This window comes from Ursus americanus, chromosome 1 (assembly GCF_024610735.1).
Source record: "Ursus americanus isolate L20-20 chromosome 1, mUrsAme1.1.p, whole genome shotgun sequence".
NCBI classification, from domain to species: Eukaryota; Metazoa; Chordata; class Mammalia; order Carnivora; family Ursidae; genus Ursus; species Ursus americanus.
Window position 1 is genome coordinate 10224190 of NC_142127.1, and position 24995 is coordinate 10249184.

Sequence of the window (24995 nt, forward strand, 5' to 3'; positions counted from 1 at the left end):
CAAGAGGACTGGGAGAAGAGGCCGAGGAGTGTGGCTGATGTCACAGGGGACACTCTGGGGAGGGAGAGGCTTGAGTTCCTGCCTCAGAGGATCCAGGAGATGCTGGTGGGGGTGGGGGGGGTGGTACAGTGATCACCTACTGATCCCACATAGTGGCAGAGCTCAGGTTTCCTCGGGGTGGGCCTCATTCTGGATCAAAGGACTTGAGGGAAAGGTGACTGCCGATGGCCACCATTTTGAGTACGAGTCACATCCACTTGCCAAGAAGCTATTTAACTATGTTTGTAAGGACAAAGGACTGAAGCAAATTCAGAGGCTCAGGAGTGGGTGACTGCCCAGCCAGAGTCCTAAAGAAAAGTCATCAGACTCCTTGTTTGCGATCTTAGGGCTTTGAAGAGGTGTTAAATGAGCAAACTAGCAAACATGTGTTGACTCTAGGTGCCTTCTTTCTTGGTCCAACGATATGCTCATCTTCCTGTTCCGTTTCTGCAGCTGAGCTCCGTCTGTGTGTGACGGCAGCTGTGGGGCCTCACAGGCTGCGGCACAGAGAGAAGCAGATCCTCGGGAGTTGGGTGCGGACGGTGTAGAAGGCTAATTCTGACAATTCAAGAATGTTAAACATTGACCACGAATATTTCAGCTGAATTATATGGATTGGTTGTCCACGTTTATTGAAATAGGGGCGATCAGCCACTTGTGACATTAAGTTTTTTTAAGAAGTATATCTCAATGAAGATAATTCAAAATATGGGGCACCTGCGTGGCTCAGTTGGTTAAGCGTCTGCCTTCGGCTCATGTCACCATCCTGGGGTCCTGGGATCGAGCCCCGCATCAGGCTCCCTGCTCAGCGGGGAGCCCGCTACTCCCTCTTCCTCTACCCCTTCCCCCTGCTCATACTCTCTCTCGTGCACTCTCTCTCTCTCTCAAATAAATGAAATCTTAAAAAAAAGATAATTCAGAATATGTGAGTCAGTGATACATCATCATATTTCTCTAACTAGCAAACTTCCCTAAAACCCTAAAAGTAGGATTTGACACAGTATTGGCGGTTAACTTTGAGGTTCACAGCCTCTGTCATCTGTGGGGCAAACATACCTCTGGGAGATGAACAGATAGCTGCGGCTTACCTCTGTGTTGTCTCTGTCTTCGAGGTTTCGGGTAAGGATGAGAGAGCCAGCGGCTGGAACTTCTTCCAGTGCATTATCCCAGGAATAATGTCCTGTAGCGAAAGCCAGGCACAGGGTCCCACACGTAAGGGATCTGTTTGGTGAGGTCAAGCCTAGGAAGGACTTCCATCTCATTCAGCTGGCTTTTTGGCAGTCTTAAAAGTTTAGCTCCAAAATGTATAATTTCATTAAGTTCAACTGAATTCTTCTGAGGCTAAAAGACAACCTCTCTAGCAGAAGACATTAAACAATGGCACGGGGAGCTAAAGTAGGGGCGAAGGGGAGATTTTCTTGCCCCTGATTCATCAGGCACACAAGGAACTGGGCCTGGTGATGGAGGACAGATCGGGCCTTACCATCTGTTTTGTGAATGTGACACTAAAGCGATGTTCGTCATCGGACGGCATTCCTGGCAGGGCAACATGCCTGCAAACGCACAGACATGCGAAGGAGGGCGCTGTCGGGGGGCCACCAGCTTGGCTGAGTGCGGCGCCGGACGGGACTAGTGGAAAGTGAGTCTGGACAGGAAGGCTGGTCACAAAGGACCTGTGGGCCAAGCTAATGAGCTTGGAGCCGCTCCCTTGGGCAGCAGGGACCACCGAGGGTTTTTAAACTGGAAAACGAGACCCATTTGTGTCGAGGGAAGGTTTCTAGGGAGGGCTCTCCGCACAGGGGTGGCCCATGAGGTGAAGCAGAAGATTCGCCTGCTGTGTGGGGCAGACTGGGGGATCCGGTGATGGGCAGTTATGGGGAATGAAGGAGAGGGAGGGATCCCAGGGACATGGGTCCCTGCACAGGAACATGTAGATCAGAAAGGCAAGCGGGTAGCCCAGGAAGAGGAGGCGGGGTGAGGTGCGGTGGGCAGAAACAGGCAGAGATAATGATCTGTTAGTGACTTAGGGACTTTGCAGGGCCTGAGGACCACCTCTAAGAGGTGACTCTGGCCATTTAGGTCATCTAAGGGGAGAAGGAATTCTCTGGAACCTCTCCCGTACTGTGCATTGGTCACCTCACCACCTCGTCCATTCTGATGTTACACTTGTTGGAGCCGAAGAGAGAGGAGGTGAGACCATGGGGTTTCACCTGGCACGTGACCTTCGTTTTACATGGTTGCAATGGGACTAAAACGAGTATTAGGCACAGCTTTCAAGTGCAAAAGAGAATAATAAGGCTGCACATGCAGCCCGCGAGGTGGGTACAGACAGGACAAGCGCAGAGCCGAGGCCGGCGATATGAGAGGGTACCATTCTTGTTCTGCAAGCTCTGACTGCAGACCTCAACTCCAGGGGGCCCCTCCATGCCTGTCCCCCTGCCCTTCCCCGCAGCCCAGCGCCAGCTCTGCCCGAGAGCCTGCCGCTGCCATTACCGTGTGATGGAGAAACTGCTTTTGGGTGAGAGGAATGCTGGATCCCCTGTGGGACTCCCTGATGAACTTGTACTTGGGGTGAGGGCACAGATGGTAATCTATCAGGGTTTCTGCGTAGGTCAGAGGGTGCTTCACAGCAAATAATCCTGGGCTGGGATTCTGCAGGAGAGAGAGAGAGAGAAAAAAAAAATTCTCATTTGTTTACCGGTTTCTAAGTCAGGCCACGACAAGTGGGCGACAGCAAATGTCGTCCATGGCTCCTGCTAGCACTAACACTCTGGGTCCCTGTCAGCTTGTCTGGGAAAGAGAAGCCTCTGAAGACAGCGTTCTTCAACCGGGGCAGTCACAGTCATTCATAAATGTCACTCTGCTGGTTTAAGAGTTTCGGTCCATGCCATGTAGGTTTACTAAGTTCTCGTGGAAACAAGTACCACTGAAAGCGGGGCTGAAAACTGCTTCAAGTTCTGTATTTATTTCTAAATTTGATGAACTGGGGGCATTTATTAAATAAGCAAACTAGTTTTAAAAAGCAAAGAACCTTCTGGTTTTGAAAACAAAAATAGCTTCTTAAAAACTACTTTACAGACAAGACAAAGAAGAGGATGACATCTGATAGATCAGGAAATGCCAACATTTAATATTGTTTCGGTAATGTTTTTAATTCAGGAAGGCTCCATTCGGATGCAGTATCTGGTTTTAAGGGAGAGCCTGTTTTTTCTTAATTTTCCAACAAAACTGATGGAGGCCCAGAGCGATTATATCAAAATACAAAAATAGAGAGCCTTTTAATGTCGCTTCTGGGGTTAGTCCAGGAAACCCCACTCTTGTCCCACACAAAACGGAGCTCTGCCCCTCACCGCTGTTTCCTATCAGACGTTTAAGAGCCACTAAGTTGGCATTTTGTTCTTTTTGTTCATTCGTATGATTTTTAAAGGCTTCCCCCCCGCCCCCCCACCAAACAACAAAACTCCACATGGCTTATAGAAACCCCATCTCACTGCCAAGAAACAAATGTCTCCCACAATGAAGAAAATGTAGCTAGACTGGGGGTGGGAGGTGGGGAGGAATACAGCACCTAGATTCCAGGGGTGGGAATCAAGTGTGGCCCCGTCGAGAACGCTGCGAGAGTGACCGCTGTTGGTGCCAGAGGCTGACCTGAGGCTAAAAGCAGGGAGGAAGATGGGGAGAGGGCCTTTGCCGGAACTCGAGGATACAGAGGAAGGCAAGGTCAGGGAGAGGAGGATGCCCACTGACCAAGTCTGCATCGCCCACAGCAAAGGAGAAGCAAGCAAAGCCCCCAGGGGGTACTTGGAGTTGGAGGAAGAGTTAGGGTACATATCTACATATATATGTCTGGCAGCAGCAGATTCTTTTCGGGTTCCTCTGAGCACTGTGTGGGGTGGGGACAGAGACAGAAGAGAATGAAAACATTGCATTCCACCCCCTGGAGCTCAAGGGAGGACCCCTTGCCCAGATGGGGGCTGGAGGGTGGGAACCAGGTGAAAGGTGGGGGCCCTAGTGGGACAAAGCAGGGGAGGTCTGAGAACATACAGGAAGGTAGATGAGGAGGAAGGAGGGCAAGGAGGGTGGTGTTGGGGGAAGTAGGGGACATTTCCCGCTCCAGTGTATCACAGAAGGAGAACCCAAGGACAGAAGACAGAGCGAGCCCCCCCCATCCTCCCTGGGCGGACCAGGTCCTCTGCATAATTACACCAGAGAGACGCCCAGAAGTTGAGCAAGGAGAACTTTGGCCAACCCCAGGCAGGAAGTAGGGGAGACGGGCAGGGTTGAAGAAGGGAAAAAGGAGCACAACTCCACTTCCCGGGTAAGGGGCGTGACTGGACTGTAACAGTCTGATAACTGCTGACTCCCACAGCCAGAAGATCCCCCCTGCCCCCCGCACCCCCACCACACCGCCACCAAGTGATGAAAGGCCAATCAGGAACGTGCCTGGGAAGGGACTCCAGAGGGAACTGGGGCAGGAGTGACTGAGACCCCAGCTGGGTAGAGTCACTGTGAGACTAGGAGACAGTGTGATGGGGGAGGGGCTAGCTGTACCTTAGCTGGGTGGTGATGGGGGCAAGATACACAACACCGGGGACGGGAAGTTAGCTGTGTGGCCTTCAGGAGTATCCCCTATACTGAGGGTGTGTGAAGTTGCTGTGTGGCCAACTCTCTCAAACTGCCTCAGGCCAAGTGTACTGAATGAAATATTTTTGGAAATGGCGAGATCACTGTCCTTAGTAGTTGTCATACCTCAGATTCCCCCACGTGGCCATTGCTACCAGGGTAAGTGGTCTGAGTGGTCATCCCATAATGATTTTAATTTTCCTCAAACTAATGCATGCATGTGGTAGCAACTCACCCAGGATGGAAGGATTTGTGATAAAAAGCCATGGGGCTCCTGAGGACACTCCCTGGCCCTGGCCCTGTCCCCAGGCCCATATCCCAGAGGCTGTTTCTTTCCATTATTTCTGAGTTTTGTGTCTCTAATGGTCACTACTCTAAACACTATGCTTATTCTTCCATTTCTCTATTATCAACCTCAGACAGTATCCACTGACTCATTCCTATGCAAGATAAGGATTTTGCTCATGTACACAAACGCTCCTTCCAAACTTCCTCCTTCCAATTTTGAAAATCACATTGTTATTTTTGGTTCCGTGGTGAGTTAGCTTTGTGACGTGAAAGGATGCACTACTACCCCTATTTCTTGTTTCATCATCTTTAGTCGAGTATTTCAACTCCCCCCTCATGTGAAATGAAAACATGACCATTCCTACGCTTTCTTGTACCTTTCTTCCTCTCTTTCACAATTTTGCTTTTCTGTTATGGAGATTATTAACATTTGCATTCTGGAACCACAACCAAGACCTCATGCTTTGTTCATAAGTTGTCTTTGAAAGTTGGAGACTATTAAACAGCTTTTATTTTGTCTTAACTGTGTAAATATTTTTCTCTGCCAGGCCAAGTAGAGGCTCAGATTATAGTTTTTTGTGAAGGTTCCATATCAGGTCACTGATAGAGAAAAGTTTTAGTAGCAAGGCTAAATGAATTCTATTTTTTCTTCTATTTGCCATTAACTCTTTTTGTTTGTTTGCTTAGAGAGGGAGAGAGAAGGAGTGGGGCGGAGGGAGACGGAGAGAGAGAATTTTAGGCAGGCTCCGTGCCCAGCACGGAGCCCAATGTGAGGCTCGATCTTATAATCATGACCTGAGCTGAAATCAAGAGTTGGACACTTAACCAACTGAGCCACCCAGGTGCCCCTGCCATTAACTCTTAAAAATCACATCAAACTTTAGTTTGGTTTGCTATTTGGAACACATACTGATTTATAGTTGATTTCCCCTCCTAGAGTTCATAATGGCCTTTTCTTTTGCTGAATGATGTACCTTTATATAAAGTCCTTGAATGCTTCCATCCTCTCAACTGCACTGGTAGTGTGTGGAGTCCACCCTTCCCTCTATAACTCTCTCCCAGAGCCTTTTACCTTTCCTCCTGCAGGCTTAATGCATGAATATCATTCCAAGACTTTGTTATAATGCTTTACCAGTTGTGACAGGTATTTATTTCCTTTTTTCTTTCTTTTCTTTTTCTTTTCTTTTCTTTTCTTTTCTTTTCTTTTCTTTTCTTTTCTTTTCCTTTTCTTTTCTTTTCTTTTCTTTTCTTTTCTTTTTTCTTTTCTTTTCTTTTCTTTTCTTTGGGTTTCCAAATTCCTCCTTTTCTATATAGACAATATTTTGCTTGTGAATAAAGATAGTCTTGCTTCTTCCTTTCAAATCTAGATGCCTATTATTTCTTTTTCTTGCCTTGTTACATTGGCTATAGTTACAATCTTAACAGAATAGTAAGAGCAAATATCCTTGCCTTATTCCTGATTTTAGGGGCAAAGCATTCAGTCGATTACCATTCACTATGATGCTAGCTCCAGGTTTGTTTGTTTGGTGTTAAACAAATTTATTATGAACTAAAAATATGGAATGCGGGATGCCTGGGTGGCTCAGTCAGTTAAATGGCTTCCCTTGGCTCAGGTCATGATCCCAGGGTCCTGGGATTGAGCCCTGTGCCAGGCTCCCTGCTCAGTGGGGAGCCTGCTTCTCCCTCTGCTCTTCCCCCTGCTTGTGTGCTCTCTCTCTCTTTTTCTCTCTGACACATAAATAAAGTCTTTAAAAAAATAAAAATAAATAAAAATATGGAATGCTTCACAAATTTGTGTGTCACCCTTGTGCAGGGGCCATGCAATCATCTCTGTATTATTCCACTTTTAGTATGTGTGCTGGTGAAGTGAGCACAGCTCCAGGTTTTTAATAGATGCTCTTTATCCGGTTGAGAACTTTCCCTTCTGTATCTCAATTGCTGAGAGCATTTATCAGGAATGACAGGTTACTTCTCTGCACCTATTGAGATGATCATCTGGTTTTTCTTTTTTAGTCTGTTAATGTGGTGAAGTACACTGAATTTTGAATGTTAAACTAATCTTGTGTTCCTGGCATAAGGTCTTATTTGTTCATGATGAATATGATTTGTTAATATCTATCTATGTATCTATGTATCTATGTATCTATCTATGTATCTATCTATGTATCTATGTATCTATGTATCTATGTATCTATCTATGTATCTATCTATCTATCTATCTATCTATCTACTCATGAATCATGAAGGATACTGGTCTATCCCTTTCTTTTCCTGTAATGTCTCTCTCTGGCTTTGGCATCAGAATAATACTGACCACCAGAATGAGTCGGGAAGTAATCTTTTCCATCTTCTGGAAGATTTTTTGTGGATTTGGTATTATTTCTTCCTTAAATGGATTGCAGAATTCCCCAGTAAAGGCATCTGTACCTGGAGTTTTCTTTGTGGGAAGTTTTTTAACCACAAATTCTATTTTTAAAATAGATATGGAGCTAATAGAATTATCTACCTCTTCTTGAATAAGATTAATAGTTTGTGCCTTTTAAGGAATTTGTCCATTTAACTTGTTGAACTTATTGGCATAAAGTTTTTCATAATATTAACTTACTATCTTTTAAAAATTATTTATTTATTTAAGAGAGAGAGAGCATAAGCCAGGGGGAAGGGCAGAGGGAGAGGGAGAAGCAGGCTCTCCACTGAGCAGGGAGCCCAATGTGGGGCTCAATCCCGGGACTCTGGGATCATGACCTGAGCCAAAGGCAGACACTTACTAACTGACTGAGCCACCCAGCCACCCACCTATTATCTTTTTGATATCTGTAGAATCTGTAGTGATGGTACCTCTCTCAGTCCCGTTATTGGTAATTCATGTCTTTTGCCTTTTTTCCCCTAGATTAGGTTTATTCATTTTATTGATTTTTCTCAAAGAACCAGTTTTTCTCTATTGTTTTTCCTTTTTCTATTTCATCGGTTTCCAATCTAATCTTTATTATTTCTCTTTTCTGCTTAGTCTGGATTTTATCTGCTCTTCCTTTTTGAGTTTAAAGGGGTAGCTGAGGGGCGCCTAGGTGGCACAGCGGTTAAGCGTCTGCCTTCGGCTCAGGGCGTGATCCCGGCGTTATGGGATCGAGCCCCACATCAGGCTCCTCCGCTATGAGCCTGCTTCTTCCTCTCCCACTCCCCCTGCTTATGTTCCCTCTCTCGCTGGCTGTCTCTATCTCTGTCGAATAAATAAATAAAATTTAAAAAAATAAAATAAAAAAATAAAGGGGTAGCTGAGGACAGTAAGTCCCACCCTTACTTTCTAATGTAGGTGTATAGCATTATAAATTTCCCACATTTTTTTTGTGCTTTCATTTTCATTAAGTTAAAAATACTTTCCAATTTTTCTTTTGATTTCTTCCTTGGACTATAGGCTGTTTTAAAGTATTTAATTCAGCTTCCAAATTCTTTGGGGGGAGGGATTTTCTAGATATCTTTATGCTATTCATTCTGATTAAATTTCTTCAAAGTCAGAAAAAAATACTTCTATGATCTGAATACTTTCAATTTTATTAAGGCTGTTTTATGGCCCCAAATATGCTCTATCTTGACAAACCTGTGTATATTTGAAGAGAATCCGCATTCTGTTGTTTTTGGTAGAGTGTTCTAGCAATGCCAATTAGGTCAAGTTGATTGATAATGGTATTTAAATCTTTTATATCCTTACTGATTTTCTATTTACTTGTTCTATCAATTATTGAGAGGGAGGTGTTGAAATCACCAACTATTATTGTGGATTTGTCTGGGTTTTTTTTTTTTCCTTTGCAATTCAATTAGTTTTCGTTTCATGTATTTTGAAACTATTAGGTGGATAAATAATTGGAACTGTTGTGTGCCTTTGATGAACTGCCCTAACCTTAGGTTCCTAACCTAAGGCATGTTCTAAGTGTTTGTGGAATTAATGAATTAATAAATAACTACTGATATTTTCCCAAGGAAGTATGAGTGTGACTCTGGAAAATTCCTGTAATTCCTCTACACCAGTTTCCTCACTTTGAGAATGGGAAGGGGATGGTAATGGTGAATCTGGGGGGTTAAGAGATTGAAGAGTGTTTTTCAAACCTTGCTGTGGGGGACCCCACAGTTTGCAGGGACACCCTCCCACCCACTGCCATCCCAGCAAGTAAGTAAGACTCTAGGTATTTTACATGTTGACTTTCTGTGTCAAGTTTCAGCTGATTCGAGGGCTCTGGCACTAAATGAAGTTTGAAAAGCATGGAGTTAAACATCCTGTGAGGTTATCCCAGCTCCAAGATTCTGAGTCTCCATGGACCACTCCTCTCAGCCAAGGAGACTATGAGAAAATGCCCCATAATGGTCAAAGCAAACATCACAGATCTCAGGAGGAAAGCAGCACAAGTCAGAGGAAGAGCCACTGAGGCAAACAGCCAGGAAACAGGCAGCTTTCTGTCCATAGCTCGTCGCTCTCCCACTGACTGGCCGAGAGACCTTGGGGGTGACTATCAGCATCTCTGCCCATGTTACGGATACAGATTCTCATTTGGAGATTCTCAAAAGGAGCCTTTCTCAACTCATATCTAAGATTCTTCTTAATTATGTGTATGTGTGTGTCCGTCTTTAAATGCAGACCATAACTTGGGCAACAGCCGTGGCATTTCACTGATGGTCCCGCTGTTACTTAGAACCACATCAGATGTCCTGTCTGGGTTTCACTCGTTCAGGACTTGAGTAGCAGGGAATAGAAGGGTAGGAGTGGGGACCCCACGAGGGCAGGCTGGCATAAGTGAGGGCCTGGGGAAGGAGGCAAGTGCACGAGGTTTGGCAGAAACTTATGCAGGGGCACAGAGCAGGGGGCCGGTTTTGTTGTTGGCCCCGCACAGGCTTGAACTTAATCTGGAAGAAAATGGGGAGTCGGTGAAGAATGTGGGGCAGGACGGTGGCATGGTTAGGATGTGCTTCAGGGAAGTGACTTCGGTGTGGCTACAGAAACAAAGCGAACAGAGAAATCTGGGAGGCGGAGGCCTAGGTATGGAAGGGACGTGCTGCCCAAGGATGAAGAACGAATCAATAGAGCTCTGACTGATGAGGTCTGGGCTGATGTACTTTCTCTTTCCGTTGTGTTTTTGTTTCTTTCTTCTTTTTTTAACACATATCCTCTCTATGTATATATACACACACATAAAAATTTATATAATTATTATATATTATATAAAAATATAAATATACATTATATAAAATTATAATAAAATTAATATATATTCAAGTTTCTAACATGTGGTTCAGATAGCTTCGGATATACACACACACATGTGTATATATACACACACACACATCATATATATAATATTATGAAATTAGAAAAGACCATAAAGCTATTGCCATAAACATAAATCAATGCTGAAATTGTCAAAAAGACAGAAACACTGATAGTCCCCAAACGATAAATGCTGGCACAGGCAACTTCAAAGGTGAGATACCATTTAACGCTTGCAACTCAAAAGACAGAGAAAGATTCCTAACTAACGCTTCTGTTTTCTTATAAAGTAAGCCTTGAGGTAGAGGCACATAGAACACGAGACTTAGGCCAGTTGTCACTTACAAAAATATAAAGCGGGTCATAATTTGGAGACGTGGCTAAGGCCTCGGGTGGCTTCATGCCCAAGACTGAGGTATCGCCAGGGAGCTGAGGTGTGGCATCCTGCTTGGGCAGAGTTATGATGGTGGCTTCATCCTGTGAAGGGACCAAGCGGTGTGTTAGCCTTGATGCCAGGACAAGAGGGGAAACGTGAGAGCAGTTCTTAAAGGTGGGGATGGGTTACCTCGGCCCCTTGCTTCAGAGCTCGGGCAAGCTTTTGAGGTTTGTAGCTTGTTGACGACTTCTGGACACAGAATGGCTGATACCCTTTAATTTTGTACAGTTGAGGAACCTGAGGTCAAAGAAGACAACTGAGTGGGTGTTCTTGAACATCCGTCCCCCACTAATGGGATCTAATTCTCAACAGGCGCACTTTAGAGTAGCCTGATGGTAAAAGGAGAACGAGCGCCATGTTGTGAACATCCCACTGCGGCAACTGTGAGTTCCGGAGGGACCTCAGTGCAGGTCCCAGCCCTGCTCCAGGTCCCTGCTCTGGGTCCCAGCACACACGTTAGGCATTTGCAATTACTCTTCTCTACCGCAGGGTCTACCTGTAGAAATACTGAGCACTGGTGTGTGGATTTGAAATATTTATATTTTCACAACCAGGAGTGGCTATCTACGTCAAGGAAGGACGACTAACTTCTGGTCACTTCATCTTGTGCTTTTTCTTAAAGTTTCTAAAGTTTCTAACATATGTAGTTCAGATAGCTTCGTGTATGAATAATATATTGTATATCCACAGAGTAGAGATCCTGGTTTCCATAAACCACATATGTTATACCTTGTGCATACCATAAAATAACAGCAGAAAAATACACACAGTGTGCCACGGTGTATAATGTACAACAGAACAAAACTAATAAAATGGTACAATTCAAGTTCAAGAACATTTTGTTCACTTGATAAGAAACCCATTAACTAATACCATACAATGGGTCTGACCTGCAGACTGAAGAAGGAAAAGCTCTGCTTGATTTGAGTTTCTGAAGGTTTAATTGGAACCAGTCCAAGGCCATCAGGAGCCTGAAATGTGGAAATCAAAAACATTGACACAGGATCAATGCTGAGTAAAAGTCGCCTGCTTCTGCTATCATACAGTCCGTAACCTTCCTGTGACCTCAGTTCTACCTGATGTGTGGGGCATGGAGACTGCGCCGACCAACCTCTTCTCCTTGTCTCGCAGTGCATGGGATCCTTTCTATTTTCTACTGCTGTGGGTGCTGCCACGTGCCACCCAGAATCCCCTGCGGGCTTAAAGGATTCAGTCCCCCTACCTCGAGGAGTCCTGTTGACAGAAACAACTCTCTGGGGTCAGCCCTCTTAAGGAGCTATCTCACTCAAGGTCGTGTGCCCCCCCCCTCCAGGGCAGTCTGCTTCCAACCACAAGTTGAAACAAAGGTAGAAGTGCCGGGTCCTCTCACCCCACCCAAGCTTCAGAGCTCCTCACAAGTCCAGCTTAGGCCTTTGTCCAGGATGGCCGCTCCCCCTCTCCCCGTCCACCCCAGCTGCCGCTGCTTCCCTTCCACAGGGGCTCATCTCCAAAGCACTACTTTCCCGCATGCTGTCTGCCTCGGTCACTCAGAGAACCTGTAACAGTGTCTGACATGTTATGGACTCTCAATAAATACTGCATTTTGCCTAATCTAAGATACCATCATTAAATTAATATGATGCATGGCTAATACACCATTGCTTATATGACATTTACCGATTTCAAAGAGGCTGAATATGAAAAGAATTGATGAAATAAAGTATCCATGTAATGAATTACAAAATTCATTATAGACAGGAGTGCTGAGCATTCTTTCATCAACCCTGAGCAGCAGAGAAGTCTCTGGAGAACTAACTAAGGCACCAAAGGAATGTGTAAGATGGGCACTATCCAAAAATAATGAGATGGGCTGCACGACACAGTGATCTCTTCATCACCATCACACTTTCTGTGCCATTAGTAGTAGTTGTTGTTGTTATTATTATTTAGAGAGAGAGAGAGGGAGAGTGTGCTTGTGAGTGGGGAAGAAGAGCGGCAGAAGGAGAGGGAGAGGGAAAGAAGCAGACTCCCGCTGAGCACAGAGCCCCATGCAGTCCTCGATCTCATGACCCTGAGATCATGACCTGAGCCAAAACCAAGAGTCAGGATGCTTAACCGACTGAGCCACCCAGGCGCCCTCCACCCCATTAATTATTAAGTGTGTTTATCAATGCTCGAAAATCACAGATTTATTATTCCCTAGGAACAGCTTAGTCTGATCTTTTAAGTCATTTGATGATCTAATGCAGAAAACACATGGAATTTCTAAAGTTGGTCCTGCAATTCTTGAGTAGATTAACGTGCGATGTGTAACATATAATGCAGGATGTGCATGGCAAGTTTATTCTCTGGAACTAAAAAATTAATTTGCATGTGTGCTTTCAACACCAATTTAAACACGCTTTTTATTGCTAAGTACATGGGCTTAGGCAACCTTTTATTACCAGCCATATGACCCTGTGTCTCAGTTTCTTCCTCGCCCGCCCGTAAGATAATAAACCTATCACGTAGACTTGCCGAAGAGTAAATACACCGATAAAAGTGAAACGCTTCAGGCACTGCCTGACTCATGGTAAGAGTTAGCTGTTATTTTTATAGAGAAAGAGAGAGAGAACGGGAGTGTGAGCCAGGGGGGGGGGAAGGGCAGAGGGAGAGAGAGAATCCTAAGCCGGCTCCACGCCTAGTATGGAGCCCAACATGGAGCTCGATCTCACCACCCTGAGATCACAACCCAAACCAAAATCAAGAGTCGGACGCTTAACCGACTGAGCCACCCAGGTGCCCCTTATTTGTATTTCAATGCATCACTGTGCCCAGAAGGCAAGAAAATGAACTGTCACACCTCTTGCCAGAGAGAGAGAGAACTGTGAGTCTCATGGGTTAGAGTATTAGATCCTGGGGCCACCCTTCTCCAGCCTCCCCATTTGCCCATGAAGCAGAAGGGCCCAGCTGAGCAGAGCCCACCTCCCTAGGCCAGGCCCTCTCGGATTCTCCATGTGCCCCTTTGCTCTCAGGCCCCCTTCCTGGGCTGCCAGGAGGGGCTCTTGTTGGGTTCCAGGCTGGAAAGCACCCAGGCCACATGACCAGGGAGCTCCACACAGCTGAATCAGGGGACAGGCAGGTGGCCGTAGACGATCTCCGGTTTCCCGGTGATCACAAGTGTCTGGGCACAGGTGTCCCCAGGGAGCCTCTCAGGAGGAAGCAAAGGGACAGAGACTGAGGTAGGTCTTGCCATGGCTTCTGCCTAAGAATCATCTGATCGTGCCCGCTCCCCACCCCACAGCCTAACAGTACCCACCAACTCGTTGGAGCTCTGAGGAGGACTGTAGGACGGGAAGGCGAAGGGCAGCACTTTCTCGGGCGATACAGAGAACCGGCCGGAATAATCATCTTGACTGATCCGAGCCAGGAAGTATCTGGAGGCATTCTTGTCTGTGGGTGAAAAATAAAAGAGCACTGTTGGGGAGTTCTGCGGTATTTTCACGAGAAACTACCATCTTTAGTCTCGTATTTGCCATCCGCCGATCAGCGGGCCCTTGCCACATGCCATTTCGGAAAGAATATATATGTGTGTACGCATCCGGTCCCATTTCTGGTTTTCGTTTGTTCTTTACCCCACCCTTTCTCCAGTTTTGAAAGACTGATTTTTTACTTCCGGAAAAACTACAATTCCTAATGAAAGGATCTCTAATGAATATTCTTTGTCCTTGTCCGTAAAGAAACAGAGCACGTTAAAAAAAGCACATGAAGACATTGCTTCCAGGGGTCCATACAGAATTCACAGGTAAATTTTACAATATTTTAGACAAGAGTTTCTTCATTAGAAACATCACTACCAGATATAAAAACAACACAGGAGGGCTTTTTAAAAAGCATAATTGAAGAGCAAAAAATACCCATCTGGATCTTGAAGGGGAGGAAGAGGAGAAGCAGATACTTGGTGCCTGAGCTCGGGGCACCAGAGCTCTTTCTTCCCTTGGGGCTGTGTGGGTCTTGTGCCCCAGCCCCGGTTTGGGGGCGCTGTCTGTGAGGAGGGACAGGGTCCTGCTGGATGTCCTGCCCAGCGGCTGTTAGGTGTGTCCATGGCGAGTTCTGCACAGACAGCTTGTCCCCCCAAGCCCCACACCCGCTGCCCCCCAGCTGGCCCCTTTCTGTGATGAAAGGCAAGTCTTCTCTTGCCTCTGATGATGAACTCAGGAAACAGCACTGGATCAGGCCACAAAGAAAAGGATTAAAATGCAATAAAATGTTTTGAAAAAAAATATCCATCTAGATCTTGAAGGAGAGGAAGCATGAAGAGCCAGGCTTGGGGCTCAGGCTAGGGAGGGCAGGCAGCGTTTGGAAGGATTGGGGCCTGCCCGTGGGTCTGCATATGAGCTGTGGGGTAGAGAAGATAGTGATGGGAGCCCGAAAGCCACTGAGAACGTGCCTCCGACAGCCCAGTCAACCCAGGCATCTGAGGACTGGAATTCCTTTAAGATCACATGAGATAAAAAGCTTGATGTGTGGGGTGCCTGGGTGGCTCAGTCGGCTGAGCAGCCAACTCTTGATCTCAGGGTCATGAGTTCAAGCCCTGTGTTGGGCTCCATGCTGGGTATGGAGTCTACTTAAAAAAAAAAAAGAAAGAAAGAAAAGAAAGCTTTTTGTGCAAATGCTAGGTTGTGACAACGCTAGATGCAGCCAGTGCGTCGACAAGCATGAATGTCGACCACCCCGGTCTCTGGTGATGAGAGAACCGAGGGCACAAAACAAGTGGTCAAACCATGGCCAAACTCCACAGATGTCACAACTTGACTGGGTTGGCCGGCTGAACTATCAGTTGGGCAGGCATTTCAGCCAAATCTGGCCTGGAGGTCTGATTTATGTCCTGGGTAGGCCTGATGGCGGCCCCCCCAAAGATGTCCGCATTCTGCCCCTGGCAGCTGTGCCTCTGTTACCTTCCATGATTAAAGGGACTTTGCCCGTATGGTTCAGTTAAGGATCTTGAGATGGGGAGAGTGTCCTGGGTAGTCCAGGTGGGCCCAACGTTGTCACAGGAGCCACGTGAGGGGAGGCAGGAGGGTCAAAGTCAGAGGAGGCGAGGTGACAACTGAAGCAGGGGGCAGAGTGGCGTGAGGAAGGGGCCTCCTGAAGCCGGAAAGGCCCGGAACAGCCTCTCTGCAGGAGCCTCGAGAAGAAGACAGCCCTGCTGACACCTTGATTTTCAGACTTCTGACCTCCAGCAATGTGAGATTATACATTTGTGTTGTTTAAAGCTGTTAACTGTGTGGTGATTCATTACAGTGGCCATAAAAAACCCCAAAACCTAATGGATGTGACTTACGAAAATATTTTACCCCTACACAGCTAACCTCCTTATACAGGAAAATCATGCTCAGACGACTTAGGATCGAAGCTTCGATGCACTTGGCACCTGTGCTCTACCTGTTATTACTGACTGTCTTCCTTGGCTCAGCTTTCTGTTTATGGCCTCTTTGTCCATGTTATGAATAGCATTCAGCATACTGATTAACCTTCGATGAACCATGATCTGGAATTAGAAGGGATGATTTCAAAGTGTTAATTGGTATGTGCTCATTTTGGCATTCAGCCGGATTCCCTGTCCCCACCCACAGCTAAGGGCTGAGGCCCCTCTGCTCTAAGTCAGAATTCACAGGGACCACGGCACGTTGCCCTAGACAGAGGCCACGGGGACTGCAAGGTCTTGGCCATGTTGACTTGCCTGAATATAAAAAAAGACCAAGCTGTCATCTGGCCTTGTCCTGCTCAATTTATGAGCCCCGTTTTTCTATTTCCAGAGTGGAAAGAATGACTAGTTCCACGTTCCTTCTTTTCAGTGTCTCTGAAGAGCAATGCTCCTGCCGTGTTATTTTCGGAGTGGAGGGACCAAATAAACGGATGTTCTGTAGGAATCAGGCTGTGGATTATGGGCACTGCTAACTGTATATCACTGTGCTTGGCGCTCAGAGTGTGTGCTACCAGGGGGGCCTGGTACCTGTGCTCAGAGCTGTGGCTCAAGGGACCGTTCCTCCCACGATGCATACCCCTTCCCATCCCTTAAGGGACTCTCATTTAACAAATAGACAGTACGGAGTGCCAACGCTGTGGCCAGTTCTGCTCAAGACATAACAGATACAGTTGTTCCTGCCTGCACCAAACTGACGTTCTAACTCTGTGTGTGTGTGTGTGTGTGTGTGTGTTGGGGGTTATAATAAACATTTAAATGAGTCAACAAGATACATATCGTGAAGAAAATAAAGAGAGTAAATGCACGAGGGTATATCGGGGTGGGGGCTGGGAAGGGGGCTGGTCTGGCCACTGCTGCAAGGGTAACGATGGAAGACCTCACTGAGGAGGTGAGGTTTGATCTAAAACTTGAATAATGAGGACAGACTGATCTGGGGAAGAGAATTCAGAGCACAGGTGCCAGCAAGGATGAAGATCTTGCTTCAGGAACAAATGACACATGTTTAAGGGACAGAGAGAAATCCGGAGTGGCCTTGAAAAAAGGTGTGCACTTCATTCCAGTCGCAATGGGAAGCCTTCGGAGGGTTTTACCAGGGGAGGGGTGTCATCACCTTTCGGCTTTGGGAATACTACTCTAGCTGCCGTGGGGGGACTAGAAGCAGGGAGAGCAGGGAGAGTCATGCTAATCCAGGCTGGGGATGACGGGGCTGGGGCTGAGCTGGGGAGATGACAGGAAGTCATCAGGCTGGGGACGTATCTGCACCTTGATCTGACAGTCTTGCTGGGGAGTGAGGGAAAGACTGAGCCATCGCTCAGAGCAAAGCCCCGAATGGCTGACAAGAACTTTTTCACACTGGAGGGCTCAGTCCAGAAAGGCCGGGTGGTCACACTCGCGGGGAAGCCAGCCTGGCCAGTCTCACCGCTGTTTGCCCATTGTCAACAGCTGTGCCCTCCTCCCTTGGAGCACAGCTTCGTGCTGCCTCTTTCCACCACTTTCTTCCCCACGGGGAGCCTCTTGGGTCACCTCTGTTCTGCACATAGCAGCCCACCCACACAGAGCCTCGGCAGGGACAGGGTCCCCCAGGGCCCTGGAGGTTGGCGCGCAGGCCACTGATCAGTGAGCTCTGCCCCTGTACCCCCAGACTGTCCTTAGTCCAGACTGGAAACACTGCTTGATGGACAACCTGTAACATAAACTTCTGGAGTCCCTTATGCATATTCGCCCGGTTACTCTTCACGACAACTCCGAGACAGGTCTACTGTGATCCTCAGTTACAGACGAGGAAACTAACAGAGGTTTTGTAACTTGTCCAAGATCAGAACGCTCATAAATGGCATCAAGAATTAGGGGTAGGAGGGCACCTCGATGGCTCAGTTGGTGAAGCATCTGCCTTCAGCTCAGGTCATGATCCCAGGGTCCTGGGATCGAGCCCCATGTTGGGCTCCCTGCTCAGCGGGGAGTCTGCTTCTTTCTCTCCCTTTGTTCCTCCCCACTGCTCACACGCGCTCTCGCTATCTCTCTCTCTCTCTCTCATAAATAAAACAAAAGAATTAGGGGCAGGCAGCCTGGCTCCAGAGTCCAGGTCTCAACCACTGCTCTCCCCTGCTTGAGGTACGGCTCTCCTCCGCCAGGGGGCCAGACTGCAGTGGCTGGGACAAGAGATCTACAGGCAGCATAAGACCCAAGAGGCACCAGAGAGATGGCTCGATGCTAATGCTTACAAGGGCTATTTCTTGGGGGAAAAGTAGACTTGCGCTGGCCCAAAGGACAAGTACGCCCAGGTGGAGGGGACATAGAATGGCTTCTCAGCTGAAGGGTGAGGAGGTTTGTAGAAGGCAACGGGTTGGTGTGTTTGCGAGATGAGGACTGGGACAACACAGAGGAGGGAGGTGGGGAGGAGTTGGGGGGGGTGGCACGCAGCTAGACCAGGGAGTCACTTGACACCCTTTATCTTTTTATCCCGATTACAGGAAGCCATTGGAGGCTCTAACAGGCTGGGTGGAAAGTAGATGACACGTCTGGAGGGGAAAGCCATAAGCCCGGATGAGACAGGATCCCACAGGAATTCTCAATTGTATCTCTAGAAGCAACTGATCAGAATCCAATTGTTCTAGAGTTACCACACGACCCAGCACTTCTACTCTTAGGTATATACCCAAGAGAATTGAAAACACAAGTCCACAACCGTGTACACGAATATTTCTAACATTATTGTTCATAATGGCCAGAAAAGAGAGAACACCACGAACGTTTCAGCAGACGAGCAGGTACAATATGGCGTATCTACAGGATGGAATGATGGGAGAGTATCCATCCATAAAAAGAAAGGAAGTACTAGTACAGGTTACCATACGGATGAACCCTGAAAACCAGCTGAGTGAAAGAGCCAATCACAAAAGGCCATGTGCCCTATGATTCCATGTTTATGAAATGTCCAGAAGGGGTGAATCCATAGAGATGGAAAGCCGATCAGTGGTTGCCAGGGACTGGGGGATGGAGAGGGACATTAATGGGAACCAGGTTTCTCTTGGCGGTGATAAAAAATGTTCTAAAATTAATGGTCGAATTGTTATGCCTTACACCTGAAACTACTATTACATTGTATACTAACTACACTTCAATAAATTTTTTCCAAATGTTCTAAAGTTAGATCGTGGTGATGGCTGTAGAACTCTGTAAATACATTAAAAACCACCAAACTGTATACTTTACAAGAGTGAATTTTATGGTAGGTGAATTATATCTCAATAAAACTGTTTAAAAAACAGCCTCATTGTTCGACTTTCTTGTGCTGAGGACTAAACAAATTAAAATTTCTGTTTGGTGCTGGGACTTACCTTGCGTGCGGCTTGTTGAAAGCGCTTGTGCGCCCTGAACCTGTTGACCCAGGTATTATTAATGAGTGGATCAAAATTAGGATGGAATTCCTTGATTTTCTGTGAAAATAAAACACAGGCACATCTTAGATTTAAATTTTAACTCCAGGTAGGAGCATTTGATAAAAATGTTTGATCCTAATCAAGGTATGATTCCTTTGTTCCGCTACGGAACGAGCATTTATCCTACACTGTAAGTGTCCATAGCAGGATAGGGAATTCTTCTTGGGTTGGGGCCAAAAGTGGGATTTGAGATTTGGGTTTTAATAAATTGACGGTGTAGGGGCGCCTGGGTGGCTCAGTCAGTTAAGTGTCTGCCTTCGGCTCAGGTCGTGATCCTGGGGTCCTGAGATCGAGCCCTGCATCAGGCTCCCCACTCAACGGGGAATCTATTTCTCCCTCTGCCCTTCACCCCATTCTTGTGCTCTCTCTCACTCTTTCTCAAATTTTCTCATTGTGAGAATTAAAAACTGGGGTTTTCACCAGACACCATCACATGACAGAGGACGCTCAGCTGAAGGGGCTACTGTCCCCATTTTATGTTTGAGGAGACTGAGGCACAGAGACTAAGAAGGCTTTTCCCAGGTCCCAAATCTGAGAGAGAGCTGGGACCAGGACTCTGGCTTCTGGCCTCCTGTCGTGTATCCTTCCCATCAAAGGCAGGGGGCAAGGAACAGAGGTCCAGGGACCCACCAGCAGGACCTACAGACAGAGGCTTGGAGAGCAAAGGGAAACAGAACAGGAGACCAAGAAGGAGAAAGTAGAGGGGCATAAAGGAGGAGCCAAAGAATGTAATGCTGTTGATTTCAAGGAAACATTATGATTTTTGATGCTTCACTTGTAAAGACATAGTAAAAAAACACTCTGAAAATAGAAATTAAAATTAAATATAAATTAAAACTTAGTAAATATCTCTTTGTAAAAGCATTTCTATAAAATTGTTTAGTGTTTTAAAAATAAAAATATAAAGGGCTGCTGATAATTAGCTCCCAAATAATGTAAAGTTACCTACTTCTTCTAGACTGTGAACAACCCGTTTCCGGTTGACTTCTGTCTTGATGCGCTGAAATTCTTCATCCAAAACAGGATCTCCTCTATCTAGCTGGGTTTTTTAATCATCAAAAATATTAGAATTGAATACAAGTACATGCAACTATATATCTCTTCAAAACTGATAGGAACCCATCAAAGGATCAGTCACACCCGGACATGAGGTCTGGTTGGCAGTGGGTGACAGAGGGTTCAAGTGACCATTATAATTACACTCACTGTTTAAACATGGGGGGGTCGTAACGGCTGAGTGCAAATTATTTCCAAAGCATTTAAAACTCACAAGAAGGATTTTAAGAAACCGTATAACCATGGAAACGCAAAGAGTTCATTTAAAAAGAAACTTAAGTTTCCAGTTCCTTGCGGCTGATTATGCCAGTATGGGGTTTAACAAAGGTACATAATTCCTCCCCTCTCCTGGGTGGTGAACGTGGATCGGGATCTGCCCCTTCCCTGGAGTAAGTGTCCTCCTCCAGGCTGCACCCCTTCCCCACCTCCTGCTTCCCTGGGGCCCTGGCGCTCTCGGTCCTATTCCCCAGGAGACACGGGACACTCCCCCGGAAGACTGGCTGGCTGGGCCTGGATTGGTGTCTGCATACACCTGCCTCCATGGAAAAAGGGACGGTGTCCACTGCAAAAGCTTGTTAGTTTTTACCTATCTGTGGTTTTTATTACTTGTTAAATTACTTCCAAATTTAGCTTGGCTTGTATGTACGCTGTTCGCAATCATTTTTACAGGCGTAACTAGAGGCGATCTATTCTGATCACCACATTAACAAGAGAGACAAGAGAGTTGTATAGCTGTCACCAGGTGGTGAGCTGTCTAGCTCTGATTTACACATGTCAGAGAGCTGAGTCTGAGACTGTGGACCTTAGCTTCAAAAGACAGATTTTGTGGGGAGAGACCCAGACTCTACCACCACTAAAAATAAAATAAAATGAAATAAAATAAAATAAGCACCTTAAAGAGAGGATTGGCAAATAGGTTGTTAGCTAGAAGAGAGAGGAGGTTGAGGTCTAACATGTTTATCAAGACTCTACTTATTTATGATGAATGTTTTGAAATTTATTATCATCGACCATCTCCTGAGTAGAAGCCCATCATCCTGCTATAACTCCCCCCCCCCGCCCCACCCCCCAGCCCAGCTCTCTTTTCTCAGCTTTCTGCCACATGGCCTGTGCCTCTAGGTGTTCCTTGCCACTGGGTCACCTGCCAGGATTCAGCTGCCCGATGAGATTTTGCAGACGCAGAGAATAGGGTCTCTGCAACACTTGCAGTCCAACTGCACTGGGGCTCAGGGGCCGAGTGAGTGATGTTAAGGATGAGACCGCTCCCTTCCTGCTGCCTTTGGGTACCTTTGAGAATGCTCGCTCCTCTCTGCAGAACTCTCTCCAGCAGCTGCTCATGGCTATCTCTGCAGCTGGCCTGGCCTCCTTCAATGGCCCCCTCTCCCCATGCAAGCCTGATGACACCATGGTCCTTCCTCCCGTTCAAGGCCAATCTTCCCTCAGACCATGGCCTCTTCCCAAACTTCTTCAGCCCTTTCCTCTGCGATTGCTCTTTGCCTTCAGTGAACAAACACTCTTGAGTTTTCCAACTTAGAAACCCCTCCTTGACGCCTCATCCCCCTCGAATGGTCCATGCCCTGACTCTTTGCCCCTGGTCATCTCAACTTCTCAAGAAATGGGCTACTCACTTCCCTGCATTCCTCGAGCCGCGGCCACGTGGCGCTTTACCTCCACTTCTCTCCCGGGATTGCTATCGCTAAGGCAGACAAGGGCTTCCAAGTGGCCAAACGTGCTGCGTCCTTTTCAGGCCCTGCCATCCTGGATCCCTCCCCATCTGCTTTTTCAGTGTTGTCCAGTTCTCCTGACCTCCCTGACCATTTCCCCTCCTGTCTCCTTCGTTGTCTGCTTCTCTCCCCTCAAATCATGAGACTCTCTGGCTTTCCCACCTTGAGCTACGGGCTTCTCACGCCTTCACTGTCCCCAGGCCACGGCGCTGTTCTGTGCTCTACTCTCTGCCGAGGTACACTTGTTCCAGCAGCCGCCACCTGGATGCCCTCCGGTGTCCCCAGATGTAACATGTCCCAAATTGAACTTTTCTTCGTCTTCCCTCTTCCTTGGTATTTGGGATCTCATTTAAAATTGCCAGCATGCACCAAAGTTGGACCCCTAGGAACCATTCTATCCTCCCCCTTCCTTTACCCCTCAGTCACTACACTCGGCACATTTTAAGTCATCTCTTAATGTTTCTGTGCCCCTTCTGGACTGTGTCCTTCTGGAGGACAGGGACGGTGGCTCATTCGCTAGCAGAGAGCCTTACAGACAAAGAGCGCTTGTTAAATACGCTTGCAAAATAAATACACAGTTGGCTTTGCCTGGTGACTAAATGCTGGCAATTCCAGGTTTCACTGTCACGCTGACTTACGTGGTCGTGCCATGTCTGTGTCACCTTCATCTTTAAAACAGAAAATATCATCCCATTGTGGGGTGGACAGAAAACTCAATATTTTGTTTTTAAAATCCAATGCGGAGAAACGGAACTACAATCAAATTAATTTCAACGCCAATCTAGTATGTGCCTTCCCTAGATGCTAAGGTTTACTAATGTAATCATTTTACATTCTTTTGTCTCTCTTATACAAAATAAAGAAAGACAAGACAAATTCATTCAAATATCTGAATTGGACTCTAATCGGATGATCTAGGAAGAAAAATGTATTCTATATGAGAAACAGATTCATATCTGACAAGATACATGTTTTTCGTCAATCTCTCCTACCCAGTGCTAACACTGAGCACGGGAAGCTTACACTCCCAAGCTTAAATACATGTGTTATGGCTGAATTATGTCCCTCCAAAATTCATATGCTGAAATCTTAACCCCTCAGAATGTGACTGTTTGAACACAGAGTTTTTGAAGATGCAATCAAGTTAAAATGAGGTCATAGGGTGGGCCCTACTCCAATGTGACCGGTGTCTTTTGTAAGAGGAAGTTTGGACAGAGGAAAAAAACATGAAAGTACAGGGAAAAGATGGTCTAATAAGTCGAGAAGAGCTCATCCCCTCATGTTGCTTAGATCATGCACCTTGACCTATGGCTTCCAGAACGGTGAGAAAATACGTTTCTGTTGCTTACACCACCCGGCCTGGTGCTGTATTATGGCAGCCCGAGCAGACTAATATGACATGGGACGATTCTGCAAGTCCTACCAACAAAGTCCGAGCCCCTGAGAAGCCCCAGGAAGCCCAAGCCAAGCCCTATCTCCTCTGGCCCATGTGTGTCCTGCACTTCAGTGACTACGAGCCTGTCCCCAGTGTCCCCTGCACCTGCTCTCAGGGAACAAGGTCTCGCATGCCATGCTGAGCCCAGGGGCATGGCACAGTCCCACCAATTCCACCTCTCTCCTCCCCTCCGTGAACCCACAGGTGCTTCCCTGGCAACCCCACTGTGGCCCCCTCCCCTCAACCAGTTTGCTCCCCTCTCCGCCCAGCCCCCTTGAGCATCTCTGACTTGGAACTTTTGTCTGGCTCTGGCTCTGGCGTTGCTCCTGGTCACTGTCTTTGTGTCCCTCTTACTCTCATGCTCTGCAGATCATGTGACAGGTGTATCTCATGCCCAGAACTCCAGTGTGAATTTGAGGTATCCCCCTCCCTCTGAATTTACTACCTTTCAAAATCATACCATGTCATCCAGGAAGCTTTCCCATTAGATGAGCTCTCTCTCCTCTGTGGCCTTTGACTCCCCACAATATTTAGTAGAGGTTTCTTGTGACATCTACAGGCAGCCTTGATTTATGCTTAACAACTAACTTGTCATCAGCCTCTTCCCCTCCCAACGGAGCAATGTGTTCTCTCTTCTGATGAGGCATCGTGCATAGAACAGGAACTCAAATTATTTAGTGCCATCAATATCATCGGGTTAGTGGTGATTCTGACCTTATATTTGGTGTTCTCTCTTTGTCGCTCTTCAATAAGTTCTTTTCTAAATTTAAAAGACATATGATCTCTGCCAAGGTGCACCTGCCTGGGGAGAAAAAAAAAAAACCAGCTTCCAGAACCCATCAGAACACCATGGCCAATTGGGAGATGGAGTGGCTTAGCTATTCTCTACAACTGGAGGGGCTGCTGAGATACTGGAGGAGGGCCACGGGGGAGAGAAGTTGTAGAGACTACGGCAACACAGATGAAGACTGTATCCCACAAAATGAACTTCTCTTCCAGCCTCACACGCTGGATATTTATGAGTAAAAAATTTTGGTTGCTCAACATCACTAGTCATTAGGGATATGCGAATCAAAACCACAATGACCGATACACTACATTATGCCCACTAGGATGGTGATGATGGTGATGACAATGATAAGAAGGAAGGAAAATAACAGGCATTACCAAGGATGTGGACAAATTGGAACCCATGTACATTGCTGATGGTGCATCTGTTGTGAAAACAGTCTGGCAGTTTCTCAAAGAGTTAAA

At 46.6% G+C, this 24995-nt stretch overlaps 1 protein-coding gene and 1 non-coding gene across 2 annotated transcripts in view; both read right to left on the reverse strand.

Moving 5' to 3' along the window:
* CFAP221 (cilia and flagella associated protein 221) overlaps nt 1-24995 on the reverse strand; it is a 92781-nt gene that overhangs the window by 13576 nt on the left and 54210 nt on the right. The window contains exons 12-21 of the mRNA XM_045804097.2: nt 24456-24543; nt 20476-20565; nt 19425-19523; nt 16044-16149; nt 13918-14051; nt 11531-11611; nt 10770-10877; nt 10550-10681; nt 2533-2691; nt 1128-1219 (exon numbers count right to left, since the gene is read on the reverse strand). Coding sequence (XP_045660053.2) covers nt 1128-1219; nt 2533-2691; nt 10550-10681; nt 10770-10877; nt 11531-11611; nt 13918-14051; nt 16044-16149; nt 19425-19523; nt 20476-20565; nt 24456-24543 — 1089 coding nt within the window. The remainder of the gene's footprint in view (nt 1-1127; nt 1220-2532; nt 2692-10549; nt 10682-10769; nt 10878-11530; nt 11612-13917; nt 14052-16043; nt 16150-19424; nt 19524-20475; nt 20566-24455; nt 24544-24995) is intronic.
* LOC123796624 (U6 spliceosomal RNA) lies at nt 6719-6824 on the reverse strand. The gene has a single exon (XR_006780797.1). It is a non-coding gene; the product is annotated as a U6 spliceosomal RNA (small nuclear RNA).